Below are 17,452 nucleotides of genomic sequence, written 5' to 3'. Positions count from 1 at the left end.
TAAAGAGAATGAATGTTCAGGAAGGGGCTTCCTGTTATAATTTTCTGGCTCAAAGAAGGTCAACCCATTTATTTATTTTTGAGAGAGCGAGCATGAGCAGGGGAGGGGCAGAGAGAGGGACAGATACAGAGAATCCCAAGCAGGCTCCACACTGCCAGCGTAGAATCCAACATGGGCCTCGAACCGACGAACTATGAGACCATGACCTGAGCCCAAACCAAGAGTCAGGATGCCCAACCCAGTAAGCCACCCAGGTGCCCCAGTGTTCTTATTGCAAATCCTACTATGGAAAATCTTTCAACATAGTAAGTACAGTTAGTTAACCCCATTGAACACTATTTTAAAAAATGATTTGGAATGTTTCAATCCCTCTGGATCATAATTCCAAAGATCATTTATTTAACAAACATTTAATGTGGTGTTTACAATGTGCCAGGAACTGTTTTCATTTACCTAACGCCTTATGCATAGTAAGTATCAATAAGTGTTTGTTGATAGAGCAATTGTACTTCCTGTATTCTGTCCAATTAGAAGACATTGGAAATAAGCAATAAGTAAACTGGCTGATATTTCAATTTAAATACAGAAAGCCAGAAATGACCCAAACTGATATAAACCAGTATATGACAAAGTAAAATGTTAAATCTCTACTTCACTAGTGCTGTTGGGTTTGCATAGCATGTTCCCAACCTTATAAGAAGGAAGGGAAGAAGAATACACATGCCTAGAAAGAACATGGGAAGTATATACCCTAAAATAGTTAACTGTGGGTAGCCAACTTTGAGTGTTTTTATTTTCTTTGTGATTTTATGTATTTTCCAAGTTTTCCACAACGTAATATTTTGGTGAAGAGGAAAATACCCATTAAAATAATAATGTTGGTGATAAAACTGGATCTCAATGGATAAAAAAACTCATGTAGATTACAACTCATAACCTAATATAATAAATCCCTACAAAATGAAAGTGAATTTAAAATAGTTTTTTGGGGCACCTGGATGGCTCAGTCAGTTAAGTTTCCAACTTCAGCTCGGATCATGATCTAACCATTCATGGGTTCAAGCCCCAGGTCAGGTGCTGTGCTAACAGCTCAGAGCCTGGAGCCTGCTTGGGATTTTCTTTCTCCCTCTCTCACTGCCCCTTCCTCGCTCGCATTCTCTCTCTCTCTCTCCCCTACCCTCCCTCCCTCTCTCCCTCTCTCCCTCTTTCCCTCTCTCAAAATAAATAAACTTAAAAAAATATTGAATAGAAAAGAGTTTAAAATGAAAACAAGAGAGTATGGGAATAGTAACAATTAATAGTATAGGTACAAGTTTTATCTCTAAAACTTTTAAGAAGCAGATAGAGATTTACCAGAATAACACCCTGTCACTACTAACCCTGTCATCCATACCCAACAGCAGGTAAGAACAGTAGCATGGTGCCCATGTGATGAAACACTGGGTAAACATCCCACAACATTAACATAGACCTGCATTAAAATAATTATTAAAGTGCTACCACAGATCTATTAGTACATGGAAAAACCAGAAACTAGCTTTGGTTTGATAGAAGGGTTTGGGTTTGGTTATATATTGCTGGTAGCACACTGGTACAGTCTTTCAGAAAGGAATTCTGTCGAGAAAAATTGTTAAATGACAGCTTCTGACCCAGCATTCCCACTTTGGGCACTAAATCACAAAGAAATAATTCAAGAGAAAAATATATTTTTTTACAAAGATATTTATAGTTGCGGCTATATATTTGAGCTAAAACCTGGAAACAGCCCAAATGTTTGTCTGTGGGGGAGAACAGTATACTAATGCAACGGAATATACTGCCACTAGAAATGACAGATGTGGGGACTGCAAAACATTTTGGAAATGACTATAGCAAGCAATGGTAATTTTAAAACTAAGTCAAATTTATAAAGGCAGAGGTGAAGAGACACTACAGAAAATTATGTCTCTGTAAACAACATGTCAGAAGAGATAAATAGATGGTACTTTGGAAGTGAGTTTATATATATATCACATAATATATTTCTGTATCTGTCTCTCACATAATTGTTGATGTTAGGTCTCTCAGTTTACCTTTAACTAAATAGTAGAATAAATGAAGTTGTGGGAAAAGCTCAGAATACACACTTAGGAAACTAAGATCTCAATCCCAGTTCTGCCTCCTACTAATTATAAAATTCTGATTACCTAACTTCTTTAATGGTCAATATCTTGCCCCCAAAAATGAGGACAGTATTTCCTACAATTGTGTGTTGGGGGGGGAGGGTTAAATTGTTTTTATAATTGTGGTTTTTAAATGACAACTAAAACAAAGTACAGTTTAAGCACAAAAAAGGTTAATTCTTTAAATATGTGTAGTGCTTAATATCAATTAATGGTGTCATCCCTAAAGCTAATTCAATAATCATTTGCTTTTCTTCTAACTAATTTCATTACAACTATTAGAGACCGTTCTTCTAATGTCAAACATTAGTTCTCTTTCAGGCTGAACGATTAGGATTTGGGTGTACACGCATTAAAGCTAAAATATATTACTGAATTTGTCCATTGTGTGAATTCAGTTCCTGGGTTCACATTGCCAAGGAGCAACCCACACCACCAGGTAGATAAATAAGGACAGTAAAAGACAGTTAACAGGATGGACCAAAAGAACTTAACTCTTAATGAGAAAGATTAGACTCCCAGTCAAATCTTATCTGCAAATCCTTCCCAGATATAAAAGAAGACATCCTTTGTAGTTAACCTCTCCTCTTGAGTTAGGTCTAAGTTAAGGCATGGAAGTGAAACCAAAAATTGAGTATTTTGGATCATAGCAGGAAGGAAGCAAGGGGGAAAGAATCAATATATTTCCTAAACGGGGTTAAGGACAACACTTCTCTCATCTCTCTGGTCACTTAACTGCCATTTGGTGACACTTTACTAAGGGTCAAAGCACTGCCCTGGGGGCCTGATCACAGCAGCCAGAAACTTTCAAAGTTGAACTTTAGAAGCGGCTACCAAACAGCAGCTGCAGGTGTTCTCTCCCACAACGAATGCCATAATCACAGTACTTGGCTCTGGTCCTTCAAATCAAATTTCGACTTTTTTAAGCCATTCCCTTTGGCTCTGACTTGAGAAATAGTAACACTTTGTTGAAAGCAGCTTAACAAATCAGCTTTTTCATCCCTTTTGTCCATTCCATCATCTCTGATGGTTAGTCTCCCTAGCTGGTAGCGGGATCGTGTGTATGTACTTTTTAGCACCTGAAAAATCAGAAGAAATAAAAAAATCTTCTCTGAAAACAGGCACCCCTCCCTCCCCGTGGGACCTGTCACAGTCCAGTCAAAGGGGTCGAGGGAACTACTCAGCAGATGTGCCTAAGAAGACCGAAGCAGGTGCCCCTTGGAATTAAGGACCCTTGTTCCCATCTTTGAAACGCTCTCTGGTTGGCAGGTTTCTCCAACACTCTTGCTTGTGTAAAGTGGGGGTGCTCCCCCCAAAATGATTAGTGCCCTGTAAATAAACCTCTCACGGGGCTGTTAATGCTCTGAGGAATCTCTAACCGGCCTGTGGGCCTGGTGGAACTTCCATTTTCCCAGCCCTCCTTCTCTTGCCGCAGGCTCATTTCCCACTTGCGCCCCCTCCCTCTCAGCTTTCCGGCACTTAGTCACCATTATAGTTTGACTGCATTCCTGGGCGCATGACCTATTTTAAACAAAAACAACACAACACGCACCCATGGTAAGCAATCAGGCCCCTTAAAATCTTGGCAACAAGTTGAGTCCAGAGGGACAGAAATTAATCTAGGCAGTTATCTGGAGTCCCCTTTCATCTCACCTCTCCTCCTTCACACCCCAACCTCAAAGCAAATAAATAAACCTAGTCTGAATAAAAACGCCTTGAGGTGTAGGAGGGGGAAGCGTGGGGATATCAGAGAGGTCTTAAGCCTGCAATGGTCTGGAAGATCAGTCAACTCCTGGATCACAACTCAGTTTCCCTCCCTGCCCCATCCTGCAGTTTGGTTCCCTTTGAGATGCCACAGATGCTGCCACAGATGCTGCATGACTGGCATGACTTCCATAAGCATGACCGCCTGCTGATTTGGGAATTCGGTAGAAAAGGGGATCTGCTCCCAAATGTATAACAATGCCATCTCTGGGTGCACTGGTCTCGGGAGGGGAGACAAGGCTATGCAAAATGATTCTTGGGGCTTGGACTTTTAACGCTGTCTCTTGATTTATTTGATCTTGCTTTCCAGAAAGATTTCCCCTGCTGCATTGCCTATACCCACAAGTTCTACCAATACTAAGAAGTTGGCTTTAATACACAAGTCTTTCTTTCCTTCTTTCTTTTTTTCTCTTTTTTTCTAAAAATGTAGTCAATTTTATTCTTCTCAAACTACAAAATACAGGAGCGCCTGGGTAGCTCAGTCGGTTAAGCATCTGACTTTGGCTCAGGTCATGATGTGGCAGTTCATGGGTTTGAGCCCCGCATCAGGCTCTGTGCTGACAGCTCAGAGCCTGGAGCCTGTTTCAGTGTTTCAGATTCTGTGTCTCCCTCTCTCTGACCCTCCCCTGCTCACACTGTCTCTCTGTCTCTCTCTCTCTCAGAAATAAATAAAAAAACATTTTAAAAATGTTTTTTTAACTGCAAAATACAGTCTTTGGTTGTACAAACATCACTTGTTACAATCTTGCCAACAGATCACAGCTGGGGAGGGGGTACTTAGCCTCCAAAACCCCTGAGGGGTCTCCTTAAATGCTAACACCCAGGTTAGCACGCTAATGCTGGGGACATGGGTGGTAGTGCAGCTGGCAGTGTACAAGAAACTTATAGCTCTTCATTTACACTTGCATTAGACTCAATCCTCCAATGGCCTCAACTGCAGAGGTCTATCATTAAGATTTTTTTTTAAATCAAAGAAAAATCATTATATTGTATTAAACCACTTACCCTTCTGGTCAAGAAACAGGGGAACAGCCCCAACACCCATGGTGAAGTAAGACTGTTCCCTACAGTAAGGACAGGACCATGCACGAGGAGACCAAGGAGCAGACCCACCGGTCCCTTGAAAAGCCTCCTAATGTCAACTCCCCTTACTCATTCAACCTCACCTCCCATGGTCCCATACTATGCAAGTGAACTCCAGCCAAGTCCATCTCTTCTACATCCGTTCTGACACCCACACCTTCTCCTATATTGCCAGCACCTGCCTAACTCGTCCCTGACAAATGCTGCCTTCTTTCTTCTGGGCACCAGCTTACACCTCTACTTCCCTGAGTCTGAAAACTGTTCTCTCTTCCTCATGTGAACCCCTAGACTGTGCCCGCAATACCCTAAACTGAGGCCTCATTAACTTTTTTTCAGCTATATGTCTTGTTTGTCCAATACGGTCATAAATTCTACAGGTTCAAGGCTTAACCTCTTAGCACTTCTAAAAGTACATCCCAACCAGCAATATTGCAGAGCAGTGGTGCACCAGCAACCCTGAATAACTGTGCCATCAAACTTTATAGAATTTATTTTCATTCAACCAAAGGTCCACACTTTCATGAAGATTTCTGTCAGACAAACCACTGAGCCACAGTGTGACCCATGACCCCATCTGCTGCAATTAAGATGAGGATTGCGTGTTTGGGGGATCGTATATGAACTTCATCTCAAAAGATATGAGACAATAAGATCAGGGCAGTAAACAGGTCACTCAAACAGTAACATACCAGATGGTGAATAAGTAGATACAAAGGTTTTTCAACTTTGTAAAACTTGTTTTTTAAAAAATTACCTTTTAATCCTTTAATGTATTACCAAGAAATCTATGCACATACACAGGCCTTGGACCCAGAAGGAAAGAACCCTAGCATAATAGGTATTCTGATAGATACTGCTTAGGCACTGCTTACGTAAGTTCTCAGAAGTACAGTTCTCCCTTGGTAAGTCACATTTTCAGCAATACCTGTAGCTTTTTAGGAGCCTGGACACACTACCTTCTTTTTTCTTTTTTCTTTTTTATTTATTTCTAGGAGAGAGAGAGAGACAGCATGAACAGGGGAGGGTCAGAGAGAGAGGGAGACACAGACTCTGAAATAGGCTCCAGGCTCTGAGCTGGCAGTCAGCACAGAGCCCAACGCGGGGCTCGAACCCACGAACCGTGAGATCATGACCTAAGCGAAAGTCGGATGTTTAACCGACTAAGCCACCCAGGCACCCCTGGACACACTACCTTCTAGCTCCAAAGGTCCTGCACAAAATGTATAATATACCACACCTTCAGGAATGCAACCAAAGCCCCCAAATTCTTATGCTAGAGAAGCTTGAGGGAAGGAACTTGAGCAGATATAGTACCTTAATGAAGCACCACATGTCAGAGCTGGCCAAAGAAGTTTCAGAAGCACAGGGCATAACACTAATTCATAACCCTGAGCATAGGATTTAGGAATGTGTTCACACTCACAGTCATTTCCTCCTACTATTGGTCAAGTTCTGTATTTGCAGGGCACTTAACCGTGTATGTTCTCTAAGATGTTAGGAGATATTAAGGAGGGAGGAAATTTTTATGATCTAAACCCTTTAGACAACACTGGCCGAAACAAAATTAAACAGGTCTCTCTATCACAGGACTTCTCAGTGTCTTTAATTTACCAACGGGCATTGTGAACCCCTAAGAGAAGGGATGTGGAGCACAGTATTTCCCGTGCTTATTTCATCACAGAATCAGTTTTTCAACAATCCCACACCACAACTTTCAGAAAGGCTGACCTAGCAGTTTCTGAGACTAAACAACAGCAAGAAAGATGCCACTATTTTTTGTGAACAGGCTGTCCTCTCAGTGAGTGATGAATTAGGCACCAGCAGCTTCACAAGTGGACTCTGTTCTCATACCTTGAAAATGACTTTTCCCTGGGCTCCCCATCTGAAATGTAAGGAATAATTACACTGCTCTGCTTCTCAGGGCTGTTTTTTATTGTTTTTAATCTTGCAACTGTGTTCCATATTAATCACTAAAACAGGTTCTCAGCCCAAGTAGCCAGGCTTCAAAATCCCTGGTGCCCTTCCAGCGTGGATGAAGGGATGGAAAGAACATGAACCAGACGCCACCCAGAAAGTTTTTACATCTCCAGTTTCTAGGCCATTATGATAAAGTCAAACTACAGCCAAGATAATGGATAAATGAGAGGTTCTTCTTTAGTAACTCACTTCTAGACAGAGGCCCCTCTTAATGCACACACAGCACCCATATCTGAATCTTGACTCACCTTTTCAATTATGGACTTACTGGAAAAAAAAAAATTCAAAGCAACATGGAAGGTCAAAGCTGGAGCTACAGGAAAGAAAGAAAAAGATGTACTGCAAGAGCACTATGTCCCTTTCTGTGCAGGGAAAGGACCCATTACGAGCTAGTGAACAGGGAGAAATACCATTCCTTTTGGTGAAACAGCTTTCCAGGAAAAGTATCTCAACATATTTACTATAAAACAATTTAATTTCCCTGTCCCATCACCTGCCACCCCATCCCCATTCCCCCCAAAAAGCCCACAGATTGTGGATTTCCTCTCATTCTTGGCAGAGTTACCAGAAGAAATATAATACCCCCTTCGGACTGCTCCCAACAGCTGCTAGAACAAGATGGGGATACGGGGGTAACCTTCCTAAGCTGCCTCTAAAAATGACCATTCCCCCTGCCAAACCACGCAGCCAGTGAACATAAGACCTCTCTTTCTCTACTTTGTTAAAGTAGAGGGACCCCAAAAGCAACAGTGTCCCCTAGTCTAAAATACCTGCCTCCACCCATCTGATCTCAACCCGACTATACGCTGAAGCTTCTGCAGTAAGCCACCACTCTGTTTCTTCCCTAACGTGCATTTCCTGAAATAATCCTCTACCACTTCACAGGACTAGTAGTCTTTCGTTGTTTGCTTAACCCACCAATTTCCACGTTTGGTTTTTTACCAATCTCCAGTTCGGTGTAATTTCCTGGTCTCTGTTCACCTCCCCAATACCACATGCCTTGTACGTACGTACACACACACACACACACACACACACACACCTCCTTTCAGGTCAAGAGCCTTGCAAAACAAAAGTCTAGGAACAAATTCAGCCGTGACTACACCACATCCCAGCCCTTTTGCCCCACCCCAACACCATCACACACTAAATGCACTTCAGTTCTGTTAGAAAAGCCCCATCAGCAGGCGGCAGAGAGACTTCCAGTTAGTCTTCAGCCTCTCAGCTGGGACCACCAACAAAGAAGTTCATGAATGTCAGCTGGGGGCAGCAGCAATATCTCTCTTGGCTGAGGAGAAACTGGATAGAGCTCCCAGCACCATTCCCCAAAGGTGACAGCCGGGGCCTGAGTGAAGACCGTGAAAACTGTACAAGAGCTGGAGGAGAAAATATAATGTAAGGAGTGATTCGGAATCGGGGGCAGAAGAAGGCGGAGGGATGAACTGGCTGACCCCAAATGTCTTTTCCATCTCTAACTCCTATGATTCTTTGACCTCCAATTTTGTGCTGCAGACAAGGAATGGAAAGTCAACAGACGTGGTGATGTTTTGAAAGAGCCTGGCAGTCTGCTCTTGTCATTTAGTGGCCTTTGCATGTATTTTTTAAGGTGTCTCTAAGCCCTGTCTTCATTTCACAGTTGTCACCTTTCTCAGCAATTTGAGCTCATGTCAAATACCAAAAAAGAAGGAGAAGAAGAAAGAATGTACTGGCAATTAATTGTGGGCTAAAGAGGGGCAGGCCCATTGGGTGGCCCAGACTTCCAGGGAGGGCAGTGTGGATGGTTTGGACATAATGAAGAACTGACTCAAAGTTGAGACAATGCAGCTAAACTCCAACAAGAAATAAAGTCTTTCTCCAGATAGTCTCATACTCAGCTTTAGATACGGTTTAGGCGTTCACATGATTCAGGATTCGTGAGCATATTCTTAATCAGGACAACCGTCCTCTTCCCCCTGATCACAACTGGATCAGAATCCTGTTCAAATCTGAGCAAGACTGGGGAACAGAAAGGACAACCAAATCTTCCGATTCGCAACCTCAGCTGACGGTTGACACACCTGAGATAAAGTCTGGAACTGAGCAAAAATCTGTTCCCGTGGCTCAAAGTGAGGGGTATGCCAATTTCTCACTGAAAATTCAAAACTTGGCTTTGTCCTCATTTTTTCAAAAAGTTGACTTCATCTTAAATTTTCAAAATATACTGGTCTTAAGAAGAGTCTGCCTAAATACTCCCTGTTCCATCGTTAGGAGTCAGAAACAGAACTAATTCGGGGCGCCTGGGTGGCTCAGTCGGTTAAGCATCCGACTTCAGCTCAGGTCATGATCTCACGGTTCGTGGGTTCGAGCTCCGCATCAGGCTCTGTGCTGACAGCTAGCTCAGAGCCTGGAGCCTGTTTCGGATTCTGTGTCTCCCTCTCTCTCTGACCCTCCCCTGCTTGTGCTGTCTCTCTCTCAGAAATGAATAAAAACATTAAAAAAAAAAAAAAGAACTAATCCAATGCCAGGGTCAACCCAGAGTTAAGACTGTCACACAAAGGTAATTCTTTTCTATGTCAAACACTCAACAATAATTTTTTTCAAAAATCTGCCTGCTTCCTCAGTAACCTCATTGTCTGTTTGATTTCACCTTTACCTAAGGTGAAGGTACCGGGCACAGAAAACTCAAAGTATGATGTATTGAAACATTTTCTGAGATCTCATTCCAAGAGGAATCGCTCATCTTAGAGACTGTGAAGACTTTGGTTTTCTCCATGTTTCTGCCTTGTATGCCAGAAAATTCATCCCCTACTATTCAATTTTACAAGACTGTAAAGGATATAAGCAGCTCTATATTCTCACGGTCTTGGAGGAAAAGGCCTCTTCCATTCTTCCCGTTTGCATTTGGAGGTGCTAACTGTACTAGCCCTGCTACCACGGGTGTACTGTTTTATTTATTTTAAGCACGTAAACTGAACTCGACTTTTATTGACTCAACAAAGCCATCAAAACAAAAGCCTTTTCAAAACGACTACAGTTGAATATATCCATCTATGAAACTTTTCAATCAACTAGAGAACAAGTCAGGAACTCCCCTCCCAAGGCAAGGCTGAAAGGTGAAGGAGAAAGCCGAAGCTACTTTAAGTTGCTAATTGTTTTCTGAAAATCACTCTTTCAACCTTAAATGTAACCAGGCAGCAATGCCTTCTCCAGGTCAGAGTTACGAAAGGAAACTTTATGCTTGCTGGGCCCCAAAAATGCTCTTAGGTGCCATCATTTTAAAACAAACAAACACACTCTGCTTATCTGTGTCCATCTCACCACTCTGGACGTTAATCATCGCTGAAATAGATACCCCGTTCCCCAGCCTCAAAGAGCTCCAAGCCTGCAAGACCCTGGCGGAGGAATGAATATACATGCCAGGGCAAACACCTCAGAGCCTGACTTCCTAAACTTCTACTGTTCATTCCAGGCAAAACTACCACAGGCAAATGCAAGAGAGCACCCAGGCATTGCTCAAAGGATACTTAACATGAAATTCAAGAGTGAAAACATATAGGACTTGATTTGAGAGGAATTAAGATAAGACTGGCAAAAGTTGTTTTTAAAAAACCCACAGATGTATACACACAGGTATACTTGATTCTTTCTGTCCTCTGCTCTTGTTAACATTTTCAATATTCGGACTTGCAGGGAGTACCTCTGCTCGTCCACCTGTCCTATGGTCTACTTGCATTTAACCTTCATTACAAACTGACAGGGTTACATTTCACTGTTTGGTTCGTGAACAAAATTAGTTTTCCTCCTACTCTTCAGGGAAAACTTAAAAGATTGCTATAAGAAACATCTCCTTTATTTTTATATCAAAGATCTTTCTATTCCCCCAGGCTTCGTAAAACCTTCAAACGAAACTGATGCTAAACCAGATGACTGACTCAAATTGTCTTTGTGTTCACTTTTTTTTTTTTTTTTAAAGCTCAGGATTCCTACCCATGTTCACTGTTCGGGCAAGAGGCCTAAAGGGAAGCAAATTATTTGTTTGTGGTTTTAAAGTGGCCAGAATGCCTTCAAGCACAAGTATAAGACCATTAACAAATCACAAGGAACCAAAGCAGTTCATCTTACTCAACAAAGCTATGATCAAGTTAGGAACAGCCATACTGAATGGGACTTTTGCCCCGGGCAGGAAGGTCAGTAAACCTTAGCAGTTTGTGTTTCTGAGCATCAAGAGGCTCTTCAGCAGGGAGTGCAGACCCTGGGCCCACAGGTTGTGCTGTCATGCTTCCAAAAACATTCAGGACAGGTGAGAGAAACCAAACTGTGTGTGTGCGCACACGCACGTGCTTCCCCCACCTCCCCACCTCCTGTCTGCAGGCAGCACCTCCGATTCAAACCATCTCCACTCTTGCTAATATACAGACTGCCCAGAGCAGAAGCCAAGCAAGGAAAAAGTTCCAGTTTATGACAATTTCTTGAGTGCCCACTGTGTGCTGAGCACTGTGCTCGTGCTTACACATGAGCACGTTTAAGCCTCATTTTACTGGGTAGGCTATTCCCGTTCTTGACAGATGATAAAACTCAGGTCCAGTGAGTTTGTGTAACTTCTGAGAAAATGACGTTTTGTGTTGTGCTCATAAAAACATCCCACTGTCCCGCCTACAGTTAATTAGCCCAAACCATCGGCTATAGTCATACCGCTATCCAAGCAGCCATAGTGGCCCTATACTTTGGGCCCAGGCTCCGGGACACCCTGAGAGGACTGGGGTGAATGCTGTCTCCCTCCAGGGGTCACAACCACCTCTCTTGGTGGCTTATCGTGCCCCTGCAGCTGTCCAGAAACAGACCACACTGGTAAACGTTCTCTCCACCTGCTGTAACACGCATAACTTCTTCCCTCAGCTCAGAAAACATGAGCGGTTGACCCTGCCCTTTATCAAGTGCTGTGGTAAAACAACTTCCCTACAATGTCGGAGATAGCTCATCCTAGGACACAGGCAAGAAATCAAAACACACATGGCTAATAAATAATAAAGCCATATCACTTGACAGTCTCAAAGCAACTTATACTATAAACTCATTTTCATTTTGTTGTTAGTTGTTACAGAATGAACACTCATTCCCATAATCTGTCTTTTAGAGCATTTGAAAAGGAAAGAAAAATAAACATCAATTCTTTCATTCATTCATTAATCTCTCTATGGAAAGAAAGCTAAGCTTTGCCTTAACTGGCTTGGGTTTCAGTCATTTTAGCCAACTTCCCTTAAAGGTCAACTGATACGTTTTTTGAAAGAATTTTTCTTTTTTTTTTTTTTTAATTCTGTTTAATGTTTATTTATTTTTGAGAGCGGGAGAGAAATAGAGTGCAAGTGGGGGAGGGGAAGAGAGAGAGAGAGAGAGAGAGAGAGAGACAGAATCCAAAGCAGGCTCCAGGTTCTGGACTGTCAGCACAGAGCGTGACTTGGGGCCCAAACTCACAAACCATGAGATCATGACCTGAGCCCAAGTCGGACGCCTAACTGACTGAGACACCCAGGCGCCCCAAAAGAATTTTTCTTATAAGAAACGAAGGTATAAGACAGTACGCCAAAAAATTCCAAAGAATCATTATCATCATAGCAGATAACAAACCTGACAACTAGATAACCAGACAAAATCATACTAGAATAAAAGTTAAGCAAAATGATCAGGTTCAAAATTTACAAAAGATTATAGTAATCTTGTACATCATTAATAATACCAGCTGGAAAACATACTGGAAAAGAGATTGCATTCACACACACAAAAAATGCATAACACATTTAGGAATACTCAGGAATAAAATTTAACAACAGATATATGGGAACTTTACAGTGAAAACCACAAAAACTTTTGAAGAGGCACAGAATTTTTTTGTTGGGGAGTTAAGTGGGAGTGGAGACATGACACACATAAAAAAATCCAACAAGGAGGGGCACCTGGGTGGCTATTTCAGTTAAGTGTCCAACTCCTGACTTTGGGTCAGGCCATGATCTCAGTTTGTGAGTTCGAGCCCCTCATCAGGCTCTGCGATGACAGTGTGGAGCCTGCTGGGGATTCTCTCTCTCCCTCTCTGCCCCTCCCCCCACTTTCTCTCTCTCAAAATAAATAAATAAATAAATAAATAAACAAACATTTTTTTTAAAAAATCCAACAAGGATAATACAACCGTAACAGATATTAGACTCTACCAAAAAGCAACAATATTATAATAGTATGAAAATGGAAAAATATATCTGTGGAACAAAACGGAGTTCAGATGCACATACATACATATATACGTATGAATATGTATATATGCACACACACACACACATAAACTTAGTAACTGGCAACATAGGTTTCTAAAACAAAGGAAAAGAGAATTATTTAACAAAAAGTATATTAGGTAGTTGTTTAGGAAACTACGAAACAAATAGGTAGTTGTTTAGGAAAAAACAAAAAGTTGAATTCACCCTTACACCTAAACAAAACTGATATTGACTGTTAACTATTTTAAAAATCAAGTTATAAGAAAACCAGCAGAATTTCAAAAAGATTTATCAAGTCTGTGGAAAAATTATAAATTTCTCAGTTTTAGGGTAAAAGAAGAAAAAAAATCACAAAAGACTGAAAGATTCTGATATATTTAGTGTAAAATTTCTATAGGCTAAAAAAAGTAAAAAGGACTGAAGGAAATATTTGCATCAAAGATGACAGATGAGAGCCTAGGATCTATGATCCACAGGATTCCAAATTTATGAGAAAAACATCAAGACCCCAATAATAAATGGGCAAAGACTAGGTACAGACAATCTCACAGGTGAAACTAATACATGGGAAAATATTTATTGGGGTCAGTGGTTTAAAAAAAACACAAAATCATAAAACAACAAAACTTTGAGATACCATCATATGCCCACTAAAATAGCAGATTTTTTAAAATTTCACATGAAACCGGTTTAATCCTTCTTTGCTGGTGCCACTGTAACTTGGTACAATTTTACAAACCATAACCTTTGATCCAATAAAGCCAATCTTGAGCAACATACGTATGGTTTGTAACATATGTCAGGAAAGCTGTTACCTAAAAATGCTTTATTCGTTTCATTGTTATCTATAATAGCGAAAAGCTGGACACAACATGAAAGTTTAATATTAGAGGAATGTTTTTAATCTCCATTATGGTAGAGTCCACAAACATTTATTATGCACCTATTCTATCAGGATCAGTAAGGCAGCAACTGAGGGATGGAGGGGGGGAGAGGTATGCAACTGAAAGGTAATTTTAAATCATGAATAGTTGTCTAAGGTGATGGTATTCTAGCTCTTTATGTTTTAAAAACTTCAATGTTGTGATACTGTTTCATAATTACCATTTTGAAAACCCAAATTGGATGCAGTTAGGTGCAATCTGAAAGCTTTTACTCACCCAATTCTATCTATTTTCTTCCCTTCCTATTTAACAGCTCAGGTGGTTCACTTTCCATTCACAGGTCTCAGATCCTACCCAAAACAGGTCAAAATGCAATACCAAACCTTTGCAAACCATGTAGACTTAATCCAGTCCCCTGCCATTAGCAGACACCCTTTTTTGTGTTCTGCCTGTATCAAGCCATAAACTAAGGGTGACACTTAGACTGGGGCGGGGGTGGGGGGTGGGGAGGGGGGGTCCTTTTCAGGTCCGAGCCCTGCAGCCTAACAACCTTCAGAAGAGGGTGCGCAGATGAATATCCACAAAAACGTTCTGACAGACCACATGGCGGACATGGGTCCTACACCTGGACCACAGGAGGCGTGCGAAGCCTCAGACCGGCCTGGCTCCTGGGGGGCTGAGGAGCCGCGGCAGTCACCCTCTGCGCGGGAAGACACGCTCACAAGCTGAAGGCAGTGCTACGACGGGCTGACTGTGAGAAGCCGCCCAGGGAGGGTGCCGACTGAGGGATGCTCACGGGAGGCTTCCTCGGATGGGGGCCTCCGACAGGAGAGGGGCTCTTGGGGAGGGGTCTGGGCACAGGCCGGGTCCGGGCCTCGGGGCAGCGTTCGGGGTGCGACACAGCCCCGGGCGGACCAGGCCGCGGCGCCCCGCCCTTTCCCGGGACGCCGGCCCGGCCCGGGGCGGGGAGCGGGCGGGCGAGCGGGCGCTTACAGGTCGGTGCCGAGCCGCGTGAAGCCGGAGTTGAGCGAGGCCCGGGCTATCCGGCGCCAGAGCAGGTCGCAGCTGGTGAAGCGCCGCAGCCAGCGGCACACCTGCGCCAGGCGGCCGAGGGCCCGCATGTCCAGGTAGGAGCAGATGAGCAGCAGCAGCTCCTCCGGCAGGCGCAGGAGCGCGGGCCCCGCAGCGGGGCGGCCTGCCGGCTCCCGGGCCGCCGCCTCCTCCTCGGGCGCCGCCGCCATGGCCTCCCCCGCGGCCCCAGCCCCCGCGATGCAGCCCCAAGCCTGACCCCCTCGTCCCTGTGCTCTTCCCGGCCTGGCGTCCTCCCGCCGCCCAGGCCTGACCCTCCACTCCTCCTTCTTCCCATCGCCTCTTCCTCTGGCCTCCTTCCCCGCCCCTGCGCTCCCCGCATCTCCGCGTACGAGCCTTCTCTCCCCTTCCTCCACGCGGCCGCAGCCCTCTCCTTCCTCCCCCGGGCCTGCCCTAGCTCCCGCCTCGGCCCCCGGCCCCGCCGCCTCCTTCGCCTTCTGCGGCCCCGGATTCCCTTCCGCCCCGCTTCCTCTTCCGCCTTGCCCCGCTCCCGCTTTTCCCTTCCCCTTCCCCTTCCTTCGCTTCCCTCTCGCGACCCTCCCTTCCTGCAGTTTCCTCGCCTCCCCGCCCTCGCCCTCGCCGGGCCCGCCGTTCCGGGGCGGCCCCGGGTGGCCCCGGCTGCCCATGAGCGGCCGCGGGCCCGGCCCGACGCAGAGCCGAGCCGGAGCCGCCGCCGCCGCCGCCCCGGGAGGAGGCGACACCATGTCGGACCGGGTCACATGGGGGCGGCGCGGGCCGCGGCCTGGACCCGCCCCTCACACCCGCGGCCCATGGAGCCGCTGCGGGGTGCGGGCCGGGCTGGGGAGCAGACCGCCACCCCCATCGGCCTGGCCGCCCCGAGCGCTGGGTGGAAGCACATGCATCCACTCATCTAGCATGTGCGCCCCGCCACCGGCCAGCGAAGGCCCCAAGAAGAGCTTCTGCCTTCCACGAGTCTGCCTGTTTGGAGCCTCTGCCCTCAAGAAGCATCCACCTTGGTGGCCTCCCCTCCCTGGGGGCCCTCCTCCTCCTCAAACGATGCCTCCTTTCCACCGGCCACCTGCTACCGCCCCGTAAACCGCAGCCCTGGAACTTGGCACTTTCGTTAGCCCCGCTCCTCCTACGGGGTAGGAACCGGGTCCTGATAGTGAGCTGGGATTTTAGACATTTGGGGAGACTGCTCTCCTTTAGATCCTGAATCCATAACTCCCCAGCCAGGTTATCGGGAAATGGCAAAGCTAGGGCTTTTTACTAGTCACCACAGAAGTGCAACCGGATTCTCCCAACGTCACCCAGAAGTCCTTCCCCCACACCACCCACTCTTTTTTTTTTTTTCATGTCTTTTAAACGTTTATTTTTGAGAGATGGAGTGTGAGCGGTAGAGAGGCAAAGAGGGAGATACAGAATCCAAAGCAGGCTCCAGGCTCTGAGCTGTCAGCACAGAGCCCTATGGGGCTCCAACTTAGGAACCTGAGATCATGACCTGAGCCCAAGTCGGAAGCTAAACCGACTGAGCCACCCTGGTGCCCTGACACCACCCCTTCTGGTAGGTGAATTCCATTCACAAGGGCGCCAATCTGAAGGGAGAGCTAAGAAAAACCAACTAAAGTCTAGACACGGTCTCTGACATGGCCATGCTAGTCACATGTGGCTGTTGGGCATTTGAAATGTGGCCAGCCCAAATTAAGGTGTATTGTGTGAAATACACACCAGAATTTGAAGACCTATACAAGAACATGAATGTGAATGATCTCAATACTTTTACATGCTGAACTGATGAGATCTTTGATACATTGGGTAAATAAAATATTTTAATATAACTACTAGGTAATTTAAAATGTGACTTGCATTTGTGGCCCCAATTGTTTTTCTATAGCACAGCACTGGGCTAGGCAGCAAGATTTGGGAGGGAGCAAGATGAATATCCCTGTATACCCTGTACCCCAAATCCTGTTTGAGGGTTTCATTTTGTATTTACATCTTAAGACCCGTTTTCAGGGAGCCAGAATGAATGAGAAATCAACTCTGGAAATTATTCAATACCTAGGATAGCCAAAGGAGACCTAGGAAAGCTACTACATTGCATTTATGGTGCTGCAGAAGCATCATGTAACAAGGTCAGACCGGAATCTGGCTTTGCCCTAGAATTACTTTTTGATCTTAGCAAAACAACAACAAAAACCCCACCTATCTTGGCCTTTTAGTGTTCTCAGTTTATAGTGGAGGTAATGCCTCTGCCTTACTTTCGAGGGATAAATGAGATGATCCCTGT

The 17,452-nt window shown here is 44.5% G+C and overlaps 1 protein-coding gene across 1 annotated transcript in view; it reads right to left on the bottom strand.

Moving 5' to 3' along the window:
* FBXW4 (F-box and WD repeat domain containing 4) overlaps nucleotides 1-15,827 on the bottom strand; it is a 79,662-nt gene extending 63,835 nt beyond the window's left edge. The window contains exon 1 of the mRNA XM_039249290.1: nucleotides 15,106-15,827. Within this exon, the coding sequence (XP_039105221.1) occupies nucleotides 15,106-15,827 (722 nt within the window). The remainder of the gene's footprint in view (nucleotides 1-15,105) is intronic.
* Nucleotides 15,828-17,452: the final 1,625 nt, after the last annotated feature.

This window comes from Hyaena hyaena, unplaced genomic scaffold, assembly GCF_003009895.1.
Source record: "Hyaena hyaena isolate Hyena2069 unplaced genomic scaffold, ASM300989v1 scaffold_331, whole genome shotgun sequence".
NCBI classification, from domain to species: domain Eukaryota; kingdom Metazoa; phylum Chordata; class Mammalia; order Carnivora; family Hyaenidae; genus Hyaena; species Hyaena hyaena.
The sequence above is the reverse complement of the archived record's forward strand: the minus strand, read 5'-3'. Positions and strand labels throughout refer to the sequence as shown.